This window comes from Gasterosteus aculeatus, chromosome 18 (genome assembly GCF_964276395.1).
Source record: "Gasterosteus aculeatus chromosome 18, fGasAcu3.hap1.1, whole genome shotgun sequence".
Lineage (NCBI taxonomy): Eukaryota > Metazoa > Chordata > Actinopteri > Perciformes > Gasterosteidae > Gasterosteus > Gasterosteus aculeatus.
In genome coordinates, this window is record NC_135706.1 from 9,144,615 (window position 1) to 9,167,261 (window position 22,647).

The 22,647-nt window shown below is 46.8% G+C and overlaps 1 protein-coding gene across 2 annotated transcripts in view; it reads left to right on the forward strand.

The window, feature by feature from the left end:
• Positions 1 to 22,434, forward strand: part of sesn1 (sestrin 1) — a 38,639-nt gene extending 16,205 nt beyond the window's left edge. Inside the window, exons 1-9 of one of the 2 annotated variants that reach the window (XM_040161397.2) lie at positions 17,321 to 17,620; positions 18,318 to 18,383; positions 18,478 to 18,678; positions 18,763 to 18,945; positions 19,093 to 19,329; positions 19,483 to 19,740; positions 19,831 to 20,021; positions 20,329 to 20,473; positions 20,560 to 22,434. In XM_040161397.2, the coding sequence (XP_040017331.1) occupies positions 17,519 to 17,620; positions 18,318 to 18,383; positions 18,478 to 18,678; positions 18,763 to 18,945; positions 19,093 to 19,329; positions 19,483 to 19,740; positions 19,831 to 20,021; positions 20,329 to 20,473; positions 20,560 to 20,646 (1,470 nt within the window). In that variant the 5' untranslated portion in view covers positions 17,321 to 17,518 and the 3' untranslated portion in view covers positions 20,647 to 22,434. Of the gene's footprint in view, positions 1 to 17,320; positions 17,621 to 18,317; positions 18,384 to 18,477; positions 18,679 to 18,762; positions 18,946 to 19,092; positions 19,330 to 19,482; positions 19,741 to 19,830; positions 20,022 to 20,328; positions 20,474 to 20,559 lie in introns of those variants that run through there. The other variant, XM_040161396.2, reaches the window with a different exon arrangement.
• The last annotated feature ends 213 nt before the right edge of the window (positions 22,435 to 22,647 follow it).

Genomic DNA, 22,647 nt, shown 5'->3' on the forward strand with positions numbered 1-22,647 from the left:
GAAGTACAGGAGTGGGTAAGAGTTCGTCCAAGGTTTCAAACGTCTGTGTGATATCCACTGTCGCCTACGTTTAAACGTCAGCGTTACTCCAAGCACACTGTGAATAAGAAGGAGGGGGGGGGGGTTGTCCTTACTGTGATGTCACTCTGGGGTTTGTGGACTACGGTTTAAAGCCTCTAATTCCACTTTTTCCTTGTCTCCATCTTGGTTTTTTGGAAGGAAGGGGGGAATCATGGTATTTCGGCATCTGCAGCATTTGACAACTCCCTTTAGTTAGTGGTCAGTTACTAGTTAGTTGATAGCTAGTTAGTAAGTTGTCTTGTCTGAACTCTCTCTGAACTTCGTGGATGCACAGACATGAAACATGAAGTTTGACTATTTCAGGTTTTATATTATTCCAAACTGTATGTCTTGAGTGAATTGCAGGTATAACTGAAGATCAGATGTCACGTTGGCTGACGCAAACACCACCCTGGTGATATTTACTGTATCGCACTGCCTCGTGTCCCATATGTGCATCATCTTTATATATCTCAGTTTCTTTAATATTTCACGCAACACTCTCATGTTCTCAGTCTATTACTTTCCTTCTTGAATGTTTTTAACACCCGTCTCCTATGACAGATGGTCTTTATTTTTTTCCTTCACGCATGCACTTTGAAAGACGCACACAGAAAGACGCACGCACGCACAGTGACTAAGGTCGGCTTGTTGTTCCAGGCAGCTGGCGGAGAGCTTTCCTGTCCAAGCAGCCCAAACGCTGAGGTGGCAGAGCTGTGAGGGACGGTGGGAAATATACAGAAGAGAGGGAGACCGAGAGAGGGAGAATATGCCAAGTGAGATGACCACTGGCTAATCCTCGGCCTCCCCGGGTGGGTGGAGCAGGAAACCGGGGCATGGGAGAAGGCCAAAGAGTCACCCCCCGAACGGCTGATATGGCTGCCTCCACATTCTCGCACATGCATGAGTTTGGATGCACGCACACACACAGACACACACACACACACACACGTGTACAAAGATGCATGGGGGGAAAAAAACATGTACACAAACGCATGCTGGGAATTATTTTACAGCATGGAAGCCCAGCCTGAGCCGCCACACCGCCCGCCGAGTTTGTCAGTGGGAGATTTGTGACACCGGCTACCTCCCGAATAGCTTCATCCTCGTACAATTTTCCTCCTCTGTTCAAAGAGGTCGCTGAAGGCCACCTTTTAGGAACGTGGGCGGAATCAAGTAATTCTGTGTTGTGGTTCAAGCTCACAGGAGTCATATCTCAACAAAGCCCCTGAGCTGAATCCTGCAGACTCATCACAGATAAACAAACCGTACAGAAGTGGGGAAGTTTACGACGCTGCTAAAAATCTGTTTACATTTTTGTGCGTTTTACGTGCAAAGGGTTAACCCCTGACTTTTTTACTCTCTTTTCGTATGTTGTTTAAAGTTGTGTTTTAAGTTACATTTCTTCTCCACTTCTCAGCTGAGGATTTGCTAGCTGGGTGGATTGGCTTTGGAAATGTAATTTTACATTTTTGACAATTCTTGGATATTTAGTGATGGAGAAAAGTGATCGTTGAATTAAGCATGGCAGCTTCTTAAATTGAATGCTTTCAAAATAAATTTAGTTGAATTTCATTAAATTGTTTCATTAACCTATTGGAAGAGCCAGAAAGAAATTGGATTTAATTCATACTTTGTGGGAGATCGGCTTTTGCAAAATATGACTTTTGCAAAATGTGTCAATCTTGGCAATGAGACTATGATCATGAAATTGATTGGATGTAAAAGCCTGATTTTGGAGGATTTTCATGGCCACCACTATATAATCACACACAAATCAATTGGTTTAGTTTCAGTCTTAGAACTTTGCATGGAAGGATCTAACAATGAAGATACTGTGAAACCAGCTCTTCATCCCGCATAAGAAATATCATGAAGTGCTTTTCTGGCTTTATGTAAAACCCAACATGCACTGAGTTAAAGATAAAAGTTTCCATAAGCACTAATCCGTTCCACAAACCATCTTTATTTTTTCTTGAGGTGTTTCATCAAAAAGTTTGAATGTAGATTAGTAGTAGTTAGGTTTATATGCTGCAGTGAAGCCAGCGGCAGCACTACGTGTGATAAAGATTACAGCTAACTGTGAAGATGTTTTCAAAACATCAACACAAGCAGCAGAGGTTATACGCTGTTTTCCCAGGGTGAATGACCTGAGGTGCAACCTGCTGAGAATCATGTGACACACACACACACACACACACACACACACACACACACACACACACAGTTCAGCCCCTCAGTGTTACGTAACACCGGAGTAAGAGGGTCTGCTGTGGAGGAGGAGGGGGTTGGGGGGGGTTATTTCTGTTCTTTGACGCTCTGGTGTGACATTCTGCACGGATCCAAACTGATTCGTCCTCTACTTTGTGTTTTGCATGAAGAAACGCTGAGCGCTGACACTGCAGGGGGAACTGCCCAAAACCCGTAAAAAGGGGAAAGTGTGCAGACGCGCGGAGCAGCGGGGACTGTGTGCCATCTCGACTCTGTGTTAAAAGTTAGCTTCGGCCTCGTTGCGGTGTTTTCATTCTCCTTATCAAAGTCAGCGGCTCTGACTCCACTCTCTGTGTCCGCAAGGAAGGGCAAAGGGGGAGACAGCCTGAGGGGAGGGAGAATGAGCAGATTGGGAGTTTGGGAGATGACTGAGGTGAGATAGTATTGGGAATTAGAGAAGGAAAGAAAAACATTGCACATTTAGAGATGCTGAATGGACAATGGAAAGACCGAACTAGAGAGGACAGCGATGTTCTTTTGGCAGACGGCCTGTGCAGCTGCTTTGGACGAGGCCCCTTCGCAGCAATGATCAGGAAAAGGCCTCGCTGCTGCACACTTCACTCGCATTTACACACGCGCATGTCATGTCAAGACCTTCACCTTTTGGCAGCGGACGCTTGCATTGTGTCGTCTGTGAGTGGTTAAAACATTAAATCATTTTCAGAAATGCGAAGGCACGGGAAGCTCCTGGTTTTGCTGAGAGACTCCTTGACAACGGCCATAAAACACCTTAACGAGCCACGTGTTTCGGGGATTGTTTGTTTGTGTTGGAGGAAACTGGCTCATCATTGCTGACTGCGCAGATAAGACTCTGGGTCATATGACACGCACGTTAACATGCAGTACGCACGGACCGGGACGCGTCCGCGGGGGACACGGCACTGTTGTGACCCTGCAGTCGTAAAGCATCGGAGGAATATTGGGAGCAGCTAAGGTGACGTCTCCACTTAACGCGCTTGTGAGAAACCCTGAGCAACAACTCTGCTGTGTTTTCTATTGAGGCCCCTTTTTAAATGTATGTCACGGTCAATGTTCAAGCTCATAACCGTGCAGCAGTAATGCTTTGTGTGTGTGTGTTCTGTCAAAGTCCTCGCTTCCTGGCTGTTTCCTGATCAGATCAAGGGGTGTGTTCCACTTCCTTCCTGCGCTGCCACAATCTTGGTCAGGCTTCCTTTTTCTCTTCCAAACTCCATGAAATTCACTGTTTGTGTGCGTGTGCCTCTGTACACATGCGTGCATGAAACACACGCAGGTGTTGCTGGTGGTGAACGTGGAAAATCGGGAGCTTCTCTGCTTGTTCTCATGTGTCCCTCGCTCCGTAACAGTGCCTTACACATCAGGGGTCAGAGGCCGATAAAAAAAAAAGACATGAAGTAACTTTCCCACACGGTGATGTCAGCGCTTGTGAAAGTATCGTCATGAAACCAGCCTGTCTGCGGTCACTTTTATCTGTTTGGGTTCTCTCGCTCTGCCAGCTCTTTCATCAGTCCCACCTGACCAGACTTTGTCCCGCGACACCGATACCTGCAGACAGCCGGCTCAGGAAAAAAAGCAGCAAAGGCTCTTGCTTATCTAGTTAGCAGTTCTCCATCGTTGGTGAAGTGGCCACTTTCTTGCAACATAGAGGTATGTTTCTGTTTCCTGTCTGGCTGTTTTTTTACTCCTTGCAGATCTAATTGGCTGCTTGTGGTATGACACCATTTAAAGTCTATAGAATGCCCGGGGTGCACTGGATATGACCCAATAATGTTATGAACTGTATTGTTTAAAGATAAGCTTTTCAGCTGGAGGAGTGTCAGCGTGGGTCGATGACTTGACGTCAAAGGGCCATGTTTGTTACTAAAACCTTTTGATAAAGAAAAGTAGCAAGGATTACCATATCGAGCAGGACTCGAGAAAACTGCTGCTGCTGCAAAAGATAAAACACATTCTATGCAACTTGCAGTCTTTCTGGAGAAAAGAATCCAATCAGACATAAAACGTGTGGCCCCAAAGGCAAAGTATTAAAGGGAAACTTTGGTATTTTCTAACCTGTTCCCATGCTTTTTTTTTGTGCCTTCATTTAAAGGCGTTCAAATACCAACGGACCAAGGCAAAGACAAACTAACCGTACACTGACCACAACAGTCTTTTGAAAAAGGTCCAGTATTGAGCGAGGAAATTGTATGTACTGCAAAGCGAGCTGCGGGGGCAACATGAGCCTTGCTGAAGTAATGTTACGTTCATTAAAAGCGCCTCTTTGTCACAGACTGCGATTATGAGGGTAATGTGAACATTATGGGAAAAAAATCCTTCAGAGGAAATAAGTTTCCATTGTCCAGTGTCAAAGTGTCCAGGAGAACTCTCATTGTGAAATATTATATCTGTCGGCTCAAATGAAAACTCCTTCAGAAGCTTCTAAATAACCGGCTATGCCTTCTGTACCACCTCGATTTCTCCTTGAGTGAGACTGTCAGACACTTCTAATAAGCAAACAACAGCGAACAAAACATTCTCCTTCATAGCCCACAAGGCACCAAACAACAACCCCCCCACCCCTCCCAAAAGAATGGTCCCTCACTTGGCTTTAAAGAGAAAGCACAACCTGTCTTCAGAGACAATCACTTTCCATCATCCCACAACTACTCATGCAGGAGTGTCAGCGCGGGGAGGCGCCTGCGCGTCACCGGGGGGAATGTTTGTAACCAGGACGAGCCGATAAAGAGAAGTAGCAATGATTGCGGCGTGGAACCGCAGCTACGAGGAACAAAAAGTGGTGCTAAAGGCCTTGAAATCGGGAAGAAAAGTTTTCTTCCGGCAAACACCGCGCTGGGGAAGGGGTCACTGGTTTGGGGTGTGTGTGTGTGGGGGGGGGGCTGCGGAGGGGTATAAAGTGGTATTCTCCATGCGTGATGTTCCTACTCTGTTCCTCTTGGACAAGCCCTCAGTTTTGTGGAACATCTGTTTAGGGCCCTTTTTGTTTTGTGTTCTTTTCTTCTCTTTTTTCTTCTCAGAGCTGCTGAATTTGCAGGGGTTTGGGCTGTTGCCTCCGTTGCTTTGAGGAGGGGCCGGCCGACTGAAGCGGAGTCTGCTTGTTGCTCAAAAGGAGAAAAGCACAGCTCACTATATAGGTTAACCCCCCTCCCTTCCTTCTCTCCCTCTGCTGTCTCCTGCCTCGCTTTCTCAATCTATAGACTTGTTATTCTGAGCTGGGTAAGGGGGAGGGAGGGAGGGGCCGGGGGAGTTGGACCTAACGGGGTTGCGCTGCTCCCAATGACTCCGTAGAGTGTTCTCGTTAAATCTAGAAGAATTGAAAAATTGACTGGGAATTGGCATTTGATGCTGTTTTGCAAAAGCTCTGTTAGAATAGTTGAGTTATTGGTTTGCCTGGAGGTTTTTCTAGGAAACTGGCAGTTCCTAGGGAGGCGTTCGTAGAAAGACTGCGACTGGAAAAAGGGGGAAAAAAAATACCTAAAGATTTGCTTTGCCCCACGGCGACGGCAAGCATTAATATTATGTGTCCTTAAGAAGACATGTCCGGCCGAGCCCTAATTCCTCATTTTTTTCAACCATTTCAGTATCTGCTTACACACACAGGCGTGACGCGAGCTTCTTCTCACGAGACGACTGGACGCGTCAGTCGGCGCCCTCGGGCGGGCCGTAATTCCTGTGTTGATCACACGGTTCGCAACCGTCCCATTGACAAAACAACAATTAGAGTGAGCGGGTTCAGGGGGCGATGATGAAAGGAAACGGGGAAAATAATTAGCAAAGCAGTGGAGGAACAGGGAAAGGCGCCCGGGAGAAGAAGAGTATTGATTGACATAAAGTCTATTGACACACTGGCTCAGTTTTCTCCACCCGTCCCTTATTTGCTCTGTCACTCTTTTTCTTTTCTTTGACCTCTTTACCTCTTTCTCCCAGTCTCATGGCCCCGCCGAACGCTCTCAAACAAACATGTATTCTTCAAGGAGGCGCTGGCACAGAGGCGCCATTCATACAAAGTTGTTTTTCTGAGCTTTTACGTCTTTTTACACCAGAGCACAAATGGCTCACATGGCTCTCCCGCATCCGCCGGCCCGCCGCAGCCAATGAGTCCTTATATTTATGCAGGCTGTGTGTTATGGGTTGAGCCACCCCAAAACAAGCCTCCTGACACGCTACAGAAAATAAAAGGAGGAGAGGCCGGGCTGCTGTCTCCTTTTTGTCTCTCTTCCCCTCCCCTTTGTCCCCCTAGCTTGCATGCAGCAACTGGTCAACAGGATATGAAACCCTCTTTTCTCTGTTTTTCCCTTTTTTCTTTTCATGTAGGAATTGACCTTTCCTCTACTTTAGCCGCTCTTCTGCATTAAGGCTCGCTCTCTGCTGGCCCTGTGGTTCGCTTCCTTCGGGTCGACTCTCTCATCCCGTGTCGTTCCCATCGCGCTTCACTCGCCGTGAACCTTTCCGTATCTGCGCCGTCGCTCCGTGCAGATGATCGGAGTCCAGCTCATTTGCTTCGTGGGTTGCGGCCGAGTCATTCCCATGTACTCGGGGGGGGTGTACGCTCGGAGACGGGAGACCCCTCTGCCTCACCCCTCACCCTCACCCCTCCCTCCTGACTGGTGTTGGTCGGAAGGGAAGATGGCCATCTGCTGCCCCAGTTGCCGACTGACTGGACAACAGCCTTCCCTTATGGCACAATTCCACTGTTGATCGCTTGTGTGTGTGTGTGTGTGTGTGTGCGTGTGCGCGTGTGCGCGTGCGCATGCGCATGGGTTTGACCGATTGTGTGCAAGCAAGTCTAACCTGTGCAAAAAGAGCTTGTGTACTTCTCGTGCGTGTGTGTGCGTGTGCGTGCGTGTGTGTGCGTGTGCGCGCGTACCTCAAAGGGAGCCAAGTATTTTGTGAAGCTTTCCTGTGGGACTCCCAAAGAGAGCACACCCGCACCCAGCCGGACGGCCGTGCGCGCTGATTCGTCTTCCAGTCGGGTTAGCGGAGGGTCAGATTTGTGGGGCTGTAGGCCAAAAACTTTGTGTTGCATCAAGAGAATAGATTTCCTCTCCAGACATGTGTGCATGATCGCACACTTGCAGAGGACAAGGGCACACACACACACACACACACACACACACACACACATCTCCATGCACTCTATTGTTATGGAGCTCATCATTAGCCTTCAAGAACATTGTGCAAAACTAGTGTGTAGTCAGTCCAAAGGTGTCGCACAAAAAATCAAACGCAATCACGTCCAAGGTGTCGCCCCTAAAAGGCCTCAACTGTCTTTTTGTGATTCGCAAATCTTTTCGTCAGATCCTTTTTTATATTGCCAAATCATCTATATGGCCATTAAAAAAAAGATGCAGGTGTTTTAGCCTGCAAGAGAAGACAGGAGGGCAGTTTTGTTATAAGTGAATATCTGCAAGTAGTTACTGACTAATGTCTCACTAATGCCGAAGGCAGACAGACAGACGAAAGGTTGTCGTGTCCGCTTACTGTTTCTATGTTTTTGTTTTTACCTGCCCAAAACAAACACGGAAAGATCAGCTGTGGCTAACCAAACAAGGGAAATATGCAGCACTTTTTTTTTTTTTTTTGAGGCCGAAACCTGAGCCGTTCTGTGTAGGAAAAAAAAAAAAATACACCCACTCAGCAAATGCAACTTCATCTCTGTTGCCTCAGGAAGTTAACACGCTGTGCTCAGAGCAGCTAGTCATTTTTTAACATTTCTCTCACAATTTCGCTAAACTGTTTTAGTGATTCAAAAGTTCCATCCTCCTTTCTTTTTTTTTTGCCGTCCTTCCTGTTACACGCGGTCTCTCTCACAGGTGATGGTTACTTATTGTCCCCCTTCAGACCTGGCCGTTAGCTACCTGCTCTTCCATTGCTTTGCTTGGCAGGAGAACAGCGGGTCTCTGAGAGCTCGGAGCACCAAACTTTTTCTTCCAGGCCTTTAGCCGGGGAAACAAGCCCAGACTTCTTTTTTTCATTTTTTTTTTCTGCCTAAATGAAATAATCTTGTGGGAAAATCCAGCTCCAGTTGTGTCAATGATGCTTAAAGCTCAAACGCACACAGACACGCTATCTGGGGTGACGACATTTATGAGAAGCTCGTTGACTGGAGCCAATTGCACACCGATGTGTGCTTATTGCATAATAATATAATATGTTCAGTGGTCAACAGTAAGGCATTTGATGACAATCAATGGCAACTGTGTTTGGCAAACATGCCGCCAGAATAAATACTCTCTTGCATGTTTGTTGTATTAGTGATGATTGAATATTGCCATGAAAGACCCAAGTGGAAAAATACTCGCTGCGTTTATGTGCACGTTGTTTTGCCTTTGCATCCGTTTTAGAGACCACGTTCAACCAACCCATTGACATCACAAGCAAATGTGCAAATTCATTTAACTGTAAAAGAACCAGATGAACCAGAACAAAATGGTCTTGGGAGGCAGTATCGTATAGATGTCACATTTGTAGCATTAAGCTGACGTATAGCTGCACACTATCTTAATTACTCACCATATAAGGTGACTAAAATTGCCGATCATATTTTCGCTCCTGAGAAAAACAGGGTGATCCGGAAGATTTGCGGCTGAGCCACACTGCTTTGATATTAAGTTGTGTGTGCGTGTGTGTGTGTGTGTGTGTGTGGGGAAACCTGACAGGAGTGTGATAACGCACAGCCATTATCCCCTTCAGACTTCAACGGTGGGAGCTACACCGCACCGTGGCGGCCACTAATCCCTTAATGGGCTGAATCTACACTGAAGCGGCACAAATACTCCTCCTCTTGGTCAAAACTGACAGCGGGTTTGTTTCTGTTAATGCTCCCCATGCATGTGCCCTCCATTACGGTGTGTGTTTGTGTGCACACACCGGTCGTGTGTTTGTGTGCGCCCGCTCAGGTGAGTGGGCGCAGATAGGTAATCTAGTGCACGGAGTCATCGCTTTTTCCTGCCGCACAGGAAGTGTCTGGTTATTGATTCCCAGGGACAATGATGTCACTCCAGAAGACGCGGGGTGTTTGCTCATCCACGATAAGGGACGAGGCGCTTTCTCTGCGCACTGCTCAAATAATCCGCTGCCTCCGCGCCCTTACCTTTTTTCATCACTCTTCTCTCATCACTCTTTCCACGCTCCATCCTTTCATTCGTTGCGAATGTCCTCTTTGACCCCCCACATCCATTACGTGTGACATAATCACCAACCAGGTGGGTGTCATTTACAAAAGTCACGCGTTCGTTGTCGTCTGTAATGTGAGGATTGTTGCCGTGTCAAAGACTTACAAACCTGTTGTTTGCTATGGTATAAATAAATGCATCTACATTTAGAGGTAGATTAAGGACATTTAATTGTGTATTACAGGAACGTATGGACACATCATCTGTGCAGCCTCCTTCCATCTCGCTTTAGTGTGACATGCCTTACCGCTCATCACCAACACGTTGCGTTGTTGGAACATATACAAACTTTTCTTCATGATGATGCCACACCCCGTTCTTTCTCTTCCTCTTCGTCCTCGGACACTACAAGCACCGTGTGTAACTCCGTTTTAGTAGTTTTTTTTTTTACTGCTTATCGACTCACTCGAAGGATCATTATTTTCATCAAAGATGTTCGCGTTTGGAGTTATGCAATACGGTTTCTTGCACATCAGCTGACGTTCAGCTGGTCGTAACTATTTAATGTTACTGATCATCACAGTAATATGAGCTGTGAACGCTACAATGGACAGAAGGCATCTTATCACCAAATTATATTTGACGCATCAAAGTTTGCTGCGCTATTTGAATCCGATCTGGGACCACAAAGGGAATGATACAGGAGAGTTTTGGCTGTTGCCTTGTTCTCTTCTCGGCCCCACAGGCCTGTAATTGATTAACCTCGGAGCAAATATATCCAACACTACCTGGACCACACACACACACACACACACACACACCTACCGCTGTCAGGGTCATGAGGTCCATGGAGAGTGTTGTGAAAGTGGAGAAAGCAAACGCAAAAGACCTAGAAGTCGAACCAATACGTTTTTTTAAAGCACAAGTCAAAAAAATTAAACATTTTAAAAGATTTTTTTTTTTTTTTGTTGAAAATAAACACAATTATTGTGAGAACAAAACTGTTTTGTTTACATTTTACCACCCTTTAGCTTTTGCAGAGCCTCTAAGCATCCAAGCATATAAAAGCAGATGAACGATACCTTTTTTTTAGAATGTATTTTATACGTAACAAGTGATTGTTGAAAAAGCTGCTACACGCTGATCTCATTATTATGATCCGCATCTTACGGTTGTTTTCTCGGAGACATGCGAGTGACTCGGCTTGTGCAGTTTCCGTAACAAGGGTGCGCGGATGTGCATTACACGCATTACACGTGACGATAACGTGCCGCGGTAAGCATTTTCTGCAGATTTCCTGTGTTGTCTTTGCCAATAAACTCATGATCTTGTGTCATGCCCTTGTGTTTGAGGAACTCAACTGTGCATCGTCTCAAGAGGAAGATGTGCTACGCAGTTTGGGCTACCTGTCCCTATTGTGTTTTCACAAACTGGCTCTGATTGCTTCGCTGGGTCTCCAGGAGCTCAGTTTAGGGTTGAACTCGAGTCCATACTGTAATATGTGCACTTGGGTTTATTAGAAGGTACTGGTTCTGTTGTTCAGACTTCTCCCACTGACCTGTCTTGTTGGCAGGGTTGATTCAGAGTCCCCCAAGGAGAGTGAAAAATAAATAAAACTGGATCTTGGAGCGAAAACGAGCTCAAGTTTCCTCTCGGCTCTGCATGTTCTGAAGACATTTTGTAAGATTTTGTAAAACCATCAAAACACCAACGGAAGTATAAGTAATGGATTCAACTTTATATTTGTTATCATTTCAGATGCAATGGCCAGCATGTGGCTTCCCTGCTACATATTTAACCCAGTTTTACAAACTAACCGGTCCTACGTGTTTTTTGTCTCCACGGAGCCTCGATCTTTGATGCTAATCCGTCTACGGTAGCAGAAGCAGGTTTGTCCTGCTCTTAATTGGATTTTGGGGAAGTTAATACGCCAGAATCTCCAGCCAAACCTGTTATCAAGATAGTGGTGTCTTGGCAAACACACTCCCCCCTCACTGAAGAAATTAGAAGCTTGAGTTGAATGGTCTGAGGTGATTTCGCAATTCTTGAACTATTTCCAAACCGTGAAAATATGTATTGGATATTTCTCTTGTGACAAAACATCAGTGTCTTAAATGTCTTCTAAGAATGAAACGTTGTGAAGATGCAATCAGACCGACATTTCATAAATGATTAATCATTAATGGGGTCACTGGGACGTCGCACCGGTTCTGCCGGCTATTTTGTTCTGCCATTCGGTGCCGGGGCTCATTGGCTATTAATGAAGCAATAGGACACGGACAAAATGCTTCAGGAGGCCATCATAATGCAGAGCGGCGAAGGTTACAGATCGGGGCCTTTGTCTGCCCAACACACCTCCCACTGCATCGCTACTCTCCAGGCCGTCGCCGCTTCTTGTTGTCCTGTATGAAAACCGCTCCTTTTGAATCGATAAAACTCTTTTTCGGCTCTACGGTTGTTGTTGTTGTCGGGTCGGGTGACCCAAAAAGGGCCCCTTTGATTACCAGCCGGAGCGCCTGTCTGCCGCGAGCTCCGGTTGCGGACTTGTTGTTTGTGCGTTGGTACGTTCTGGGAATGAATCACCCGCGCCCTGTATTCTCCAGGCGACAGGTGAAGGGTTGATTCTTTTTTGTGCTGGGTTTTAACAGCGCCCATCCGAAGACTTGCAGAGCGATCAACAACTCTCTGGACAGCATCCCAGTGAGATGAGTCATTTTTTGCTCAGTCAGCCGACCCGCAGTCTTGTCAGAGAGCGAGGAAAGAGCGAAAAAACAGCTGTGCATGCGATGAGGCACACAGCAGCGTCCGACCTGCGGGGGTGTTTTCATTCGGGCTGTTGGCGTCCCGACGCTGGCGTAAGGTCAGCTCTGTTGGTCCCGTGTTTTCAGGACAATAGCCTGAGATATGCCCCAACCCCGGAGCTTGTCTCCGCTATCTGGGACCTTTTTGTCGCAAGACTGAACGTCTTTTGAACCCTCGCCCCGCAGTGTCGTGTCCTCTGTCGGATAACTTTATGGAGAGGGGCAGTCAAAGGGCCGCTGGGGTTGTTATCAGAGAAATGGTGTGATTTGTGTGGAGAAAGAGAGCACTGTTCCTTCTCATTGATTCGCGGTTGCCCTTTTTATATCAAACTAAAGATAGCACGGGTAGGGTTTGGGATTTTTCTTCTTTTTTTTTTTTCTTCTATGGGATATTTTCTCCTGGAGCCATTTCGTATTGTGACAGCTGCCCCCTCCCTGTAAGAACAACATCCCCGGGAACTCTTCCTCACGTGCACACCGGAGTTGGAGGCCGACGCCTTTTTCTCCTGCATTGTAGCCCACTGCACATACAGATTATTTAGGGCATTGTGCATGTTCATGTTTCGCTGTGAAGACACTAGGCTTTTTTTCTTGTGTGCTCCCTGAGGTCTCTACAGTTCCTCTGCGTTTCGTGGAATACAGGGAACGCCGCTTCCTCTCGGTGCTGGTTTGAGCTGGTCCTGGACGTGCCGGTCTGGTGGGGAGGGGCGGGGGGCCGGAGGGGGGGGGCCTCGCCTCGCCTCGCCTCTCCTCTCAGGAAAGACGGCGCTTGGCGAGACCGCTCCACTCTGATAGACTGCCAGAAAACACACAGATCAGAGGAGAGGCGGCCGGGGGGGGGGGGGGGGGCGGCGGGGGTCGAGGGGAAGGAGAAGAAAAGGGCCGAAAAGGCAAACACCAGTTCAGTTAATTCCCCACATTGATTCCGACTTTGGCTTCGAGGTCTCGACGCTGAATCGAAAATAGCAAATACAATAATGACCACACGACATCTCTCTCCCAAACTGGCGCTGAGTCATCAAACCCCGTTGGTCACGAGCTTCAGAGGACGGCAACTGCTCTGCCGGAGGAGAGAGCGGTTTGCAGGTGGAGGGCAGGTCGGGCAGGTGGGGGTTAACCCTCCAGTCTGCTCGGTTAAAAGCTCAGTGCTCGACACACGGAGCTGTGTTTGAGGAGTGGGGGATGCCCTCTTAGTCTGCAGTTTTCACTCTTTGTGCACACGTTTTAAAACGTTCCTCCTGTTTGTAGATCTTTACTCCATTGAATTGAATGACTTATCTGTTAAGCCACTGTCCGTTTGAGGGAGTTTGTTTACATTGGGTTGAGTTGAGTTGTTTTTCGCAGACGAGAGAGTTGCTATTGTGAGCCTCTGCGCCAAGTTGAAGCATTTGATTTTGTGTTTGCTGTGAAAACATTTGTTTCGCCTCCTTTTTTTGGCAGAGAAACTCGAACGGATACACAACTATAACCCGGGCAGGCACATCAGTAGGCTGAATTCCCCCAATGAAACAAACCAGATAAGTTTGTTCAGTGAACTTCATACCTCGGCGAAAAAAGAAAAAAGTTCTTGTTTTTTCTTTTCTCTTTTTTTTTTTTTCTCTCAGAGAAACTAGAGAGGCCGAGCGAGCGCGAGCAAAGATTGGTTCCTGTAGGTGTTGTTCTCCCCTGTGATTGGCGGAAGCCTGTTGCTAGGCTTGTGTCGCCGTTCCAGAGGCCTCTGCTTCCTCTCCTCTGAGCACTGATAGGTTCGCTCTCAACGGGCCCGGTGGACTTCTGCCACTTGTTGAACATCCCCACAGTTTCTGCGGTTCCCTCGCGTCTCACTGCATGAGAAAACACAGCGGCTGCAGCTTTGGAACACATGTGCACAGTTTACGTCTGGCGAGGCTTCCTTTCTGTGTGTGTGTGTGTGTTTTTTGTTTAATCGTATTAGCTTTTATCATCCTCTTTATTGGTTCAAGCCTGTTGTTAATTCGTCTCCACGGCCATAAAGAAACTGGAAGCAGTGGTTTCTCTAAACTTCAAATTGTTTCTCCAGTAATCCACATAACTTTGCTGTGAAAGTAATCTTAACTTGAGTTACATTTCTGTTTACTTCCCGAACCCTTGAAGTCCTCGGCGTCAACTTTCTACACTTTACGTGGTTTCTCCTTTTATTTTCCTGCGGTGCACGCTTCACGCTTCGCTGACTGATGCCATGTTGGATTGTGTGACGGCCACAAACACGGCGTGAACTTGAAGGCTTCTGGCTGTAAAACATTCAGTAGTCTTCTCATTCATCAAGCAGAGAGACGGCGCTCACATTGGGTTCAGGGCTGAAAACTGGATTCCAAAAAAACTACAAAACTTTTTTTTTGTTGTTGTTGCTCTGACTACGCATCACTATACACCAAGATGTGGCTGAATATACTTTCTAAAATGTCAGCTCCCTCTTTCTCCTCCACGTAAGGTGAATAACGTGAGGCCACATTAATGTGTTTGTATGTGTGGCCACATGAAGCAGATAATGGTCAACGCTAAAATGTACCGTACACAAGTCTGGCAACTTTCTTCATAATTCAACATTTAGTGTGTTCAAGGAAGATTTTTTTATTTTCTTATTTTAAGAAACGTACAAAGTTGAAGAAGCTCCAGTTCAGGGGAAAATGTGAACGAGGATCTTCTTACAACGGCCATGAAAGTCTTCACTTGGAAGGAAATTAACTTTTGATCTGAACAATACTCAATGGGGATTTATTTATAATTAACGTTATCGCTATCTGATCATTGACTAGAATCGGGGACAATTCCTGCTGTTTCCAGGAGCCTCCGTCATAACTAATCTTCTCAACGTTTCCCCTAACCCCGCTATTCCCTACAGACACACACACACACACACACACATATATCCAGGGTGACACAGTGTCTTAGTGGCCAATCGCATTGAAGAAGTGAGACGCCCAAAGACGCAGGTCTTCACGCGTCGGTGAGACACCTGCAGTGTGGTTTCAAGAAGTAACACAATGTTCTAAACCAGATTCAGAAGACACCACGAAGTCTCCCCGGTTGAATGTACAAGCCAGATGTAATCTATTGAAGTCAGAGGTACAAAGATTCAGGCTTTGGAGCTTAATGTAGAACCCTTTTTTTACATTTTGTAAACCATAATGACTCACATGCAGAGCTAGCAGTCTTTTTTTAACCGCTTAGTGAGATCTAGAGTTTTGCTGGTGGAAGATTGATTCTGACAACCAAACGTACAACAACCAGACATTTTGATGATGTAAAAAGATCCCTCTAACTTGTCTGGGAAAAAAGACACTTCCGTTGTTAACATATACGCACATAATCATGATGACGGCTGTAAAATCATCAACAAAACCTTTTTATCAACCAGGCCGGAGACAGTGAACTGAAGGCGTAGTCACAGCCTTGATGAAAGAACAAGGAGATATGCACCGGATCACCCCCCCCCCACACACACACACACACACACACACACACACACACACAGATACTCCTGGTGTGAGTACAGTAAAGCCTACAGAGTAGTCCGTGCGTGCACTCTGACAATGGTGTTTGGCCCTGTCCGCGAGGCCGGACCCCTCGAGCCTAAGCGCTTTTATGTGAAAGGGTTCGGTGTGTCGTAAGCCCCAACGCTGACCAGCCTCTTCTGCAGCTTTGCTGAGCCATGGGGCTCCCAGCGGCCCCGGGGAGTGCTGACTACAGCCCTGGGAACGTGTTTACCGCCGCCCCGCACCCCACACTATGACCTCAGGAGGGGTTGCACACAATGAACCTGCTGAATATGGTGCTATCATAACCGCGCACCCGGTAGTCAGGCTCTTGATCGCGCTGCTCATGGGCGAACTTGCCTTTTCTCCACCCGCCTTCTCCTCGTTACCAAGTTTAACCCGATGACAATCTTTTTAAAATGTTACCTTAAACGCTTTTGCAGACAGAGTTGTTGCAGTGAATGTAATGCATTGTCTCACACAATGTCACTGTGTAGTTGTCCTTCCTATAGAATGAGTCTCTGCACTTTTTGCTTTAGGTTGGGAAACATATTGAAGTCTACAGCTGAAAAATGTCACCTTGTTGTGTGCGTGCGTGTGCGTGTGTGTGTGTGTGTGTGTGTGTGTGTGTGTGTGTGTGCACGCTCCCACATTGGCCAATATAGGGATGCTTTTCTAATGTGGTTGCTGGCAATCCAATGAGGAAACGACACTTGCACCAGCATGTGTGGGGAAAAAGTAATTTCCACACGCCGACCTGTTTGTTTTAATGAAAGGAGCTATTATACTGTGTAAAATTAGCAGTACACGCACACTGTTGTTTTCAGTAAATCTCGTCTCGTATCACTTTGAGTAATTATTGACTTTGTAACCACCGCGGTGTGATAAACCAGTTATACACCGTTGCGATGAACGTGTTATTGCGGAGCTGGGATAAACAAAGCCATAAGAACTGCCTGGTCGCTTGTAAAGGAGTCCTTACTGCTGGAGCCTGATAGGTGGATCACATTATCTGTGGTCTGATAGGCTGCAGCACAAACCCACTAACTGAAGGGCCGTTGTTGTTGTTGTTGTTGCAGCAGCTCCTGCAGCCATCCAATCCATCTCATCCTGTGCTGAGCTTTCGCTACCTTCTTCTGCTGGTCGACCCCCCCCCCCACCTCTCTCTCTCTCTCCGGTGCACCATGTAGGCAATGGGGGGGGTCACGCTGCTGTACAGCGCTGGCTTTGGGTTGTTGTTGGTGCACTGAAACGTTTCACTGAAACCACAACAACATTTTACTGAATGCACATTAGTGACGATCTTGCAGATACCACAAATATGTCTCTTCTTTTTTCTTTCAGCAACATTTGGCAGTGACTTAAAACTGTTTCTAGTAATCATGCAGGCTGGTAACTCCAAACCACGATTGATTTTAAGGTATTGAGTAGTTATAAGGGGGGAAAATCCAGCGAGCAAACACCTTGAGTTGATTGCAATGCTGTGTCTCTCTCTCTCTCTCTGTCTCCGTCTGTCCGTCTCTCGCTCGCTCTCTGTTAGCCCCGCCCACACGCGCCCCTCCCGCCGCCATTGGCTGCGCGAGAGGCTGTTTTCGCCACCCGATTGGTCGCCCGGCACGCCAATCACACCAGCCTCGATTTATTTACCGAATGTATGAGCGAGAGAGGACGGTATTCTGCTGTAGGGCTGCAACAGCTGACAGCCGAGCACTTTACCCCCAGTGCCTCAAGGAACAAAGAGAGGAGGACAGAGCCATTCAGAATACGCTTTCAACGTCGTTTTATTCCCTCGAAATAAGCAATGAGGCACGCAGTCGCACCGGCAGAAAACGTGGAGAACAATTATTTTGCCGTGACAGACGTGTTGAAGATATGTTCCCATTGTGAACGGCTAAGCAAAAAGGTAAGGTAAAAAAGAGGCATCGGAGAAATAACACTCTTTCAATTCTAAAGCTTCGACCTGGGTGGGATTTTTAAGACAATTGTGTCCACGTTCGGGCCGTTTTTGTGTGTGTTTCTTCTAAACGCGACGCCTCCTCGGAAGAAACGAGCTGCAGTGCAGTCTTTTGTGCAGCCGCCTTGTTGACGAGTAGAGAAGAGTTTGCTCATCGGTCGATATATTTCTCGCAGTTGACATGTTTCCCATTGCGAATGTTTGGGTGAAGTGACGCTGCTTTTTTGTTGTTGTTGTTTAACGCAATGTATTTTCTGGGTAATATGAAGAGTGGGTGCTCATTCATTCATCCGCTGCATTGTGCGCTGCGGGACGGTGTCCACCAGGAGACATGTCCGGACAAGGAGCGGAAAGTTACAGGACACAGAACAGGCGATGGGGTTTTTTTTTTGTATGCATGCAAAGTGTGTGTGTTTATATTTCTCGTTAATCATTGCACGAGTTTAATTACTAATTGTATGCATTAATGTATTATGACTCTGTTATTTGGAGAAAACCTTTTTGGATGCATTTTTCTCCGTAGAGCAGGACACATCTCACAGGTTATTGGTGTCAGCTCTGATTTCATCGCACTGGTTAAGAAACACCGTGACCGTAGAGCGAAGTGACGATCCTTCTTGAACGTTTTCTACTTTCTGTCTCACAGGACTTGGGAGTAAGGATCCCAAGACCCTTAGGAAACGGACCAAGCAGATTTATCCCTGAAAAAGAGGTAAAAGACAGCGTGTATCTCAACACCGAGTCACTTGCAAAACGTGACGCACATGTAACCGGCCCCTTGCCTATTATTTCTTTCCCCCTGTAAGATTCTTCAAGTCAGTAAAGTGGACGCCAGGACACAATCGATATTTGAGGATGCATTCGCAGCCCTCGGTCGCCTCGACAACATTTCTCTGGTGATGGGCTTCCACCCACAGTACCTGGGGAGTTTTCTCCGGACGCAGCACTACCTGCTCCAGATGGACGGACCCCTGTCTTTGCACTACCGACACTACATCGGCATCATGGTACGTTCTGCCCTGCGATGTCAAACCCCACGCCAAAGTCAAGCAATTTGATGTATTAAAGGTTGTTCTCGACCCTCCCTGCAGGCGGCAGCTAGACACCAGTGTTCCTACTTGGTCAACCTCCACGTGAACGACTTCCTCCAGGTCGGCGGGGACCCCAAGTGGCTGAACGGCCTCGATGGCGCCCCGCAGAAGCTGCAGCATCTCGGAGAGCTCAACAAAATCCTGGCCCATCGGCCGTGGCTTCTGACCAAGGAACACATTGAGGTGAGCGGACCGACGCGGGCTGGTCGCATGAGGTCATGGGTGTAGGCCAGAATATTTCTGCAGCTGTATAACTTTGAGTTGGAATAGAGTTGGTTTAGTAGACGTATCGTGACGGATGGGGTAAATTACTCCCTTCCCTTTTTCCAGCGCCTCCTGAAAGCAGAGGAGCACAGCTGGTCCCTCGCCGAGCTGATCCACGCCGTGGTCCTCCTCACACACTACCACTCCCTCGCCTCGTTCACTTTCGGGTGCGGCATCACGCCGGAGATCCACTGCAACGGCGGACACACATTCAGACCCCCCTCCCTCAGCCAGTACTGCGTCTGTGACATCGCCAATGGCAACGGGCATGCTTATCACCACGACGATCCGCTCAGCAACCAGGTGAGCGGTAATGGATGCCGTGTGTGCAGAGAGCTGGAGCGTGCAAGGGTTTCTTCTGGCTTTTCTGGCTAAATCAAGGCAGCGGGTACGATACCTGCACATCTCGTGTGCGGCTTTTTCTTAACCGTAGACGCGCGCGCTTTGTTTCCACAGGAGATGTGCGGCGAGGTGGAGGTGCTGATGGAGCGCATGAAGCAGCTGCAGGAGTGCCGCGACGAGGAGGAGGAGGCCAGCCAGGAGGAGATGGCAACTCGCTTTGAGAGGGAGAAGACTGAAAGCATGCTGGTGGTCACGGCGGAGGACGAGGAGTGTGTCCCCTCCAGAGACATCTCCCGGCACTTTGAGGACCCTAGTTATGGCTACAAGGACTTCTCCAGGAGAGGGGAGCATGTGCCAACGTTCAGGGTGCAGGTAAAGATGAAATACACTCAGAAAATACAGTACACTAAAGAAGATGGTTCTATGCAACTGTTATATACTCCTTATTTCCCTTTTCCCCAGGATTACAGCTGGGAGGATCACGGATTCTCTTTGGTCAATAGACTGTACCCCGATGTTGGTCAGATGCTGGATGAGAAGTTCCAGATGGCCTACAACCTGACCTACAACACCATGGCGACACACAAGGACGTCGACACCAGCATGCTGCGCAGGGCTATTTGGAACTACATCCACTGCATGTTCGGCATCAGGTCAGTCGCTGGATACCTGTGCAGCTGAGCTGTTGCCACTGTGACTGCTGTAGGGGGCAATAGTCAGACTCTAAGACGCCAACTAGCCCGGGCAACCGCCCCTTCGACTGCCTTGTGTTGGCAGCATGATGAATACAGCACCCCCCCGGCCCCCTTTTTTTGTACTAGTCAAATTAACTAAAACGTATATTTCAATGTTCGTTCTATCTACTATAACTATTCTAATTCCCGTGGATCACCTTGTAATGTGTGCCTCTATATTCAAAATCATCAATGTTGCCTAACATTGCGTCTCTGTGTTCTTCAGGTATGATGACTATGATTACGGGGAGATAAACCAGCTTCTGGACCGTAGCTTTAAAATCTATATTAAGACAATGGTGTGTAGTCCTGAGAAGACCACCAAACGAATGTATGAGAGTTTCTGGAGGCAGTTTCAGCACTCCGAGAAGGTAAGATCCTGATCCATCTTTGCATGAACAGGTCTATTAGTGTTTGATTGTCCAGTGTTCAATAACCGTCTCTTTTTCTCTGGCAGGTCCACGTTAATCTGCTTCTTATGGAAGCGCGAATGCAGGCAGAACTGTTATACGCTCTGAGAGCGATCACCCGCTACATGACATGAAGTGCTTTGGGCCTTTTTTTTTTTTTCTTCTTATTTTTAAACGTTTGTCGTTGTTGCTCACCACGGGACACTTCAAGAAAGAAAAAAAAAAGATAATATAAGGCAGCATGGGATTCAACATAGATGTGGAGGAGCCCTGGGTTGTGACAGTGCTCGTTGGATCGGTGTTGAGAAGAGGATCAGAACAAAGGAAAGCAAGAAAAAAATCATCATCATCTCAAACTACATGTGGTTGCCTGCAGTGCCAAAACTGACCAAGAGGGGGCTGCCTGGAGCAAACTCCTGCCCTGCTGGTGAGGAGTTTGTGCCTGAGCACCGACACCGGAGGCGTCCAGGGCGATGTTTCAGTATTCCAGCACGCAACGCAGTGGTTGCAGACCTCTTCTGCCTCCCAGTAGAGTGAAGACCCACAGAGGAAAAAACAAACAAAAATTTAAAAAAAGAGTTGTGCAAGTTGTCTGCACTTTGAAACTTTTTGTCACTGTTATATCTGTTTAGTTTCTTTAAGACCTTTTTATTTCATTTTGTATGAAGAGAAGTGGATGTTGTTGTCAGTGTAGTTGCTGTTAGTGGTAACTGGAGATGGAAGCATTAACTTTGTTTTTTTCATTTTATTACCTTTTTTTTGTACGTGTGCCTGAACTATCCGGCACAGTGTGCAGATGTGCTGATGATGCTGCTCCCATAATGTGTTCACTGGGGTCATATTGATCCCCAAATCACCCCCAAGTCCCTGTCCATTAGAAATCCACTGCATTACCCCCCCCCTTTGTCCTCAACCCCCATCAAAAATCTCAAATGTCAATTTAAGCTAGTCCAAGGAGTGTGTGAAAAAACCAGGAGGTTTTTGAAAGAAACTCAAAGAACACTGTCTGAGCCCTGTATTGAGTTTGTCTGTAACTGTGTGGATGAGTTCTGTGTTTATGACGACTGAGGTGTTGACCGATTGTGTGTGTTTGTATTACAGAAATGACGAAGAAAAAAAAATGTCTTTTTGAATTTCATGTGTCAAAAAAAAAAGAAAAAGCGAGGCGTTTTGAAGGTAAGACTTCTAGCTTCTGCTGTAGCTCTGTTTATCGTGACATGACTGTCTATCATTTGTTGTTAATGACGTCTTTATTTTTCTGGTAATGAGAAGAAAGAAAGAAAAATAAAAAAAGCTAATCAAGAAGAAAGTTTAAAAGCCAGAGGGATTTGCTTCCGGTCGCCCAAACCACCCCTGATCCGTCTTCCGCCTGTCCCGGCGTCCTGGCCACCATAACACTTTCAGAGCTTTGGATTGTGAATTTACCAGTAAATGAATACCTCTTTTGTTTTTCTCTGTAAAACGTTTAAGAAGTGCTCTTTGGGGAGCGGAGACTCTTACCGGGTTGCCGTGTTCCCGATTCTCGGGGGCGGGCAGGCCGGCTGACCGCGGTCGAGTAGCTGTCGAACGCAAAAGGTTGTAGCCGTGCTTATTTCCCTGCTGGGGAAGTCTAACCAGTGCAAAAGCAGCTTTTTTTTTACTTTTTATTTTGAGCAGGGGTGTGAAACCTCTCTTGTTTTTTTGTTTACTAAAACCAGTGCTGCGTTTTGAGGGTTGGTTGTGCGAATCAGACGAATGAATGAGTGATGAGGAGGAGCAGGAGGTCTATAAAAGAATGGTACATTTGGAAGTTGTTTGAGAGAAGGTTTTTTTTTCTTCTTTTTTTTCCAAAACTTCTGAATGTCAGTTACTGGCACTTAAAAAAAAAAAAAAAAAATCTGAAAACACACAAAAAGCATGAAAAAAATAAACTATGATATTGATTTTTTTTTTTTTGTGTATCATTGGTAATTTTCTTCGTAACAATTTAATTCCACGGCTTCATCAAAGATGTCGTGTGCAGAGGCCGGAACAGTCACAGCACAATCGGTGTCACCATCAGCTCACTTCCTGTGTTCAGGTCCTCAAGTATAGGAAGTCAAATAAGGTGACATAAAACAATATCTTATTCTAACTCTTCATGTTCCAAAGTACAC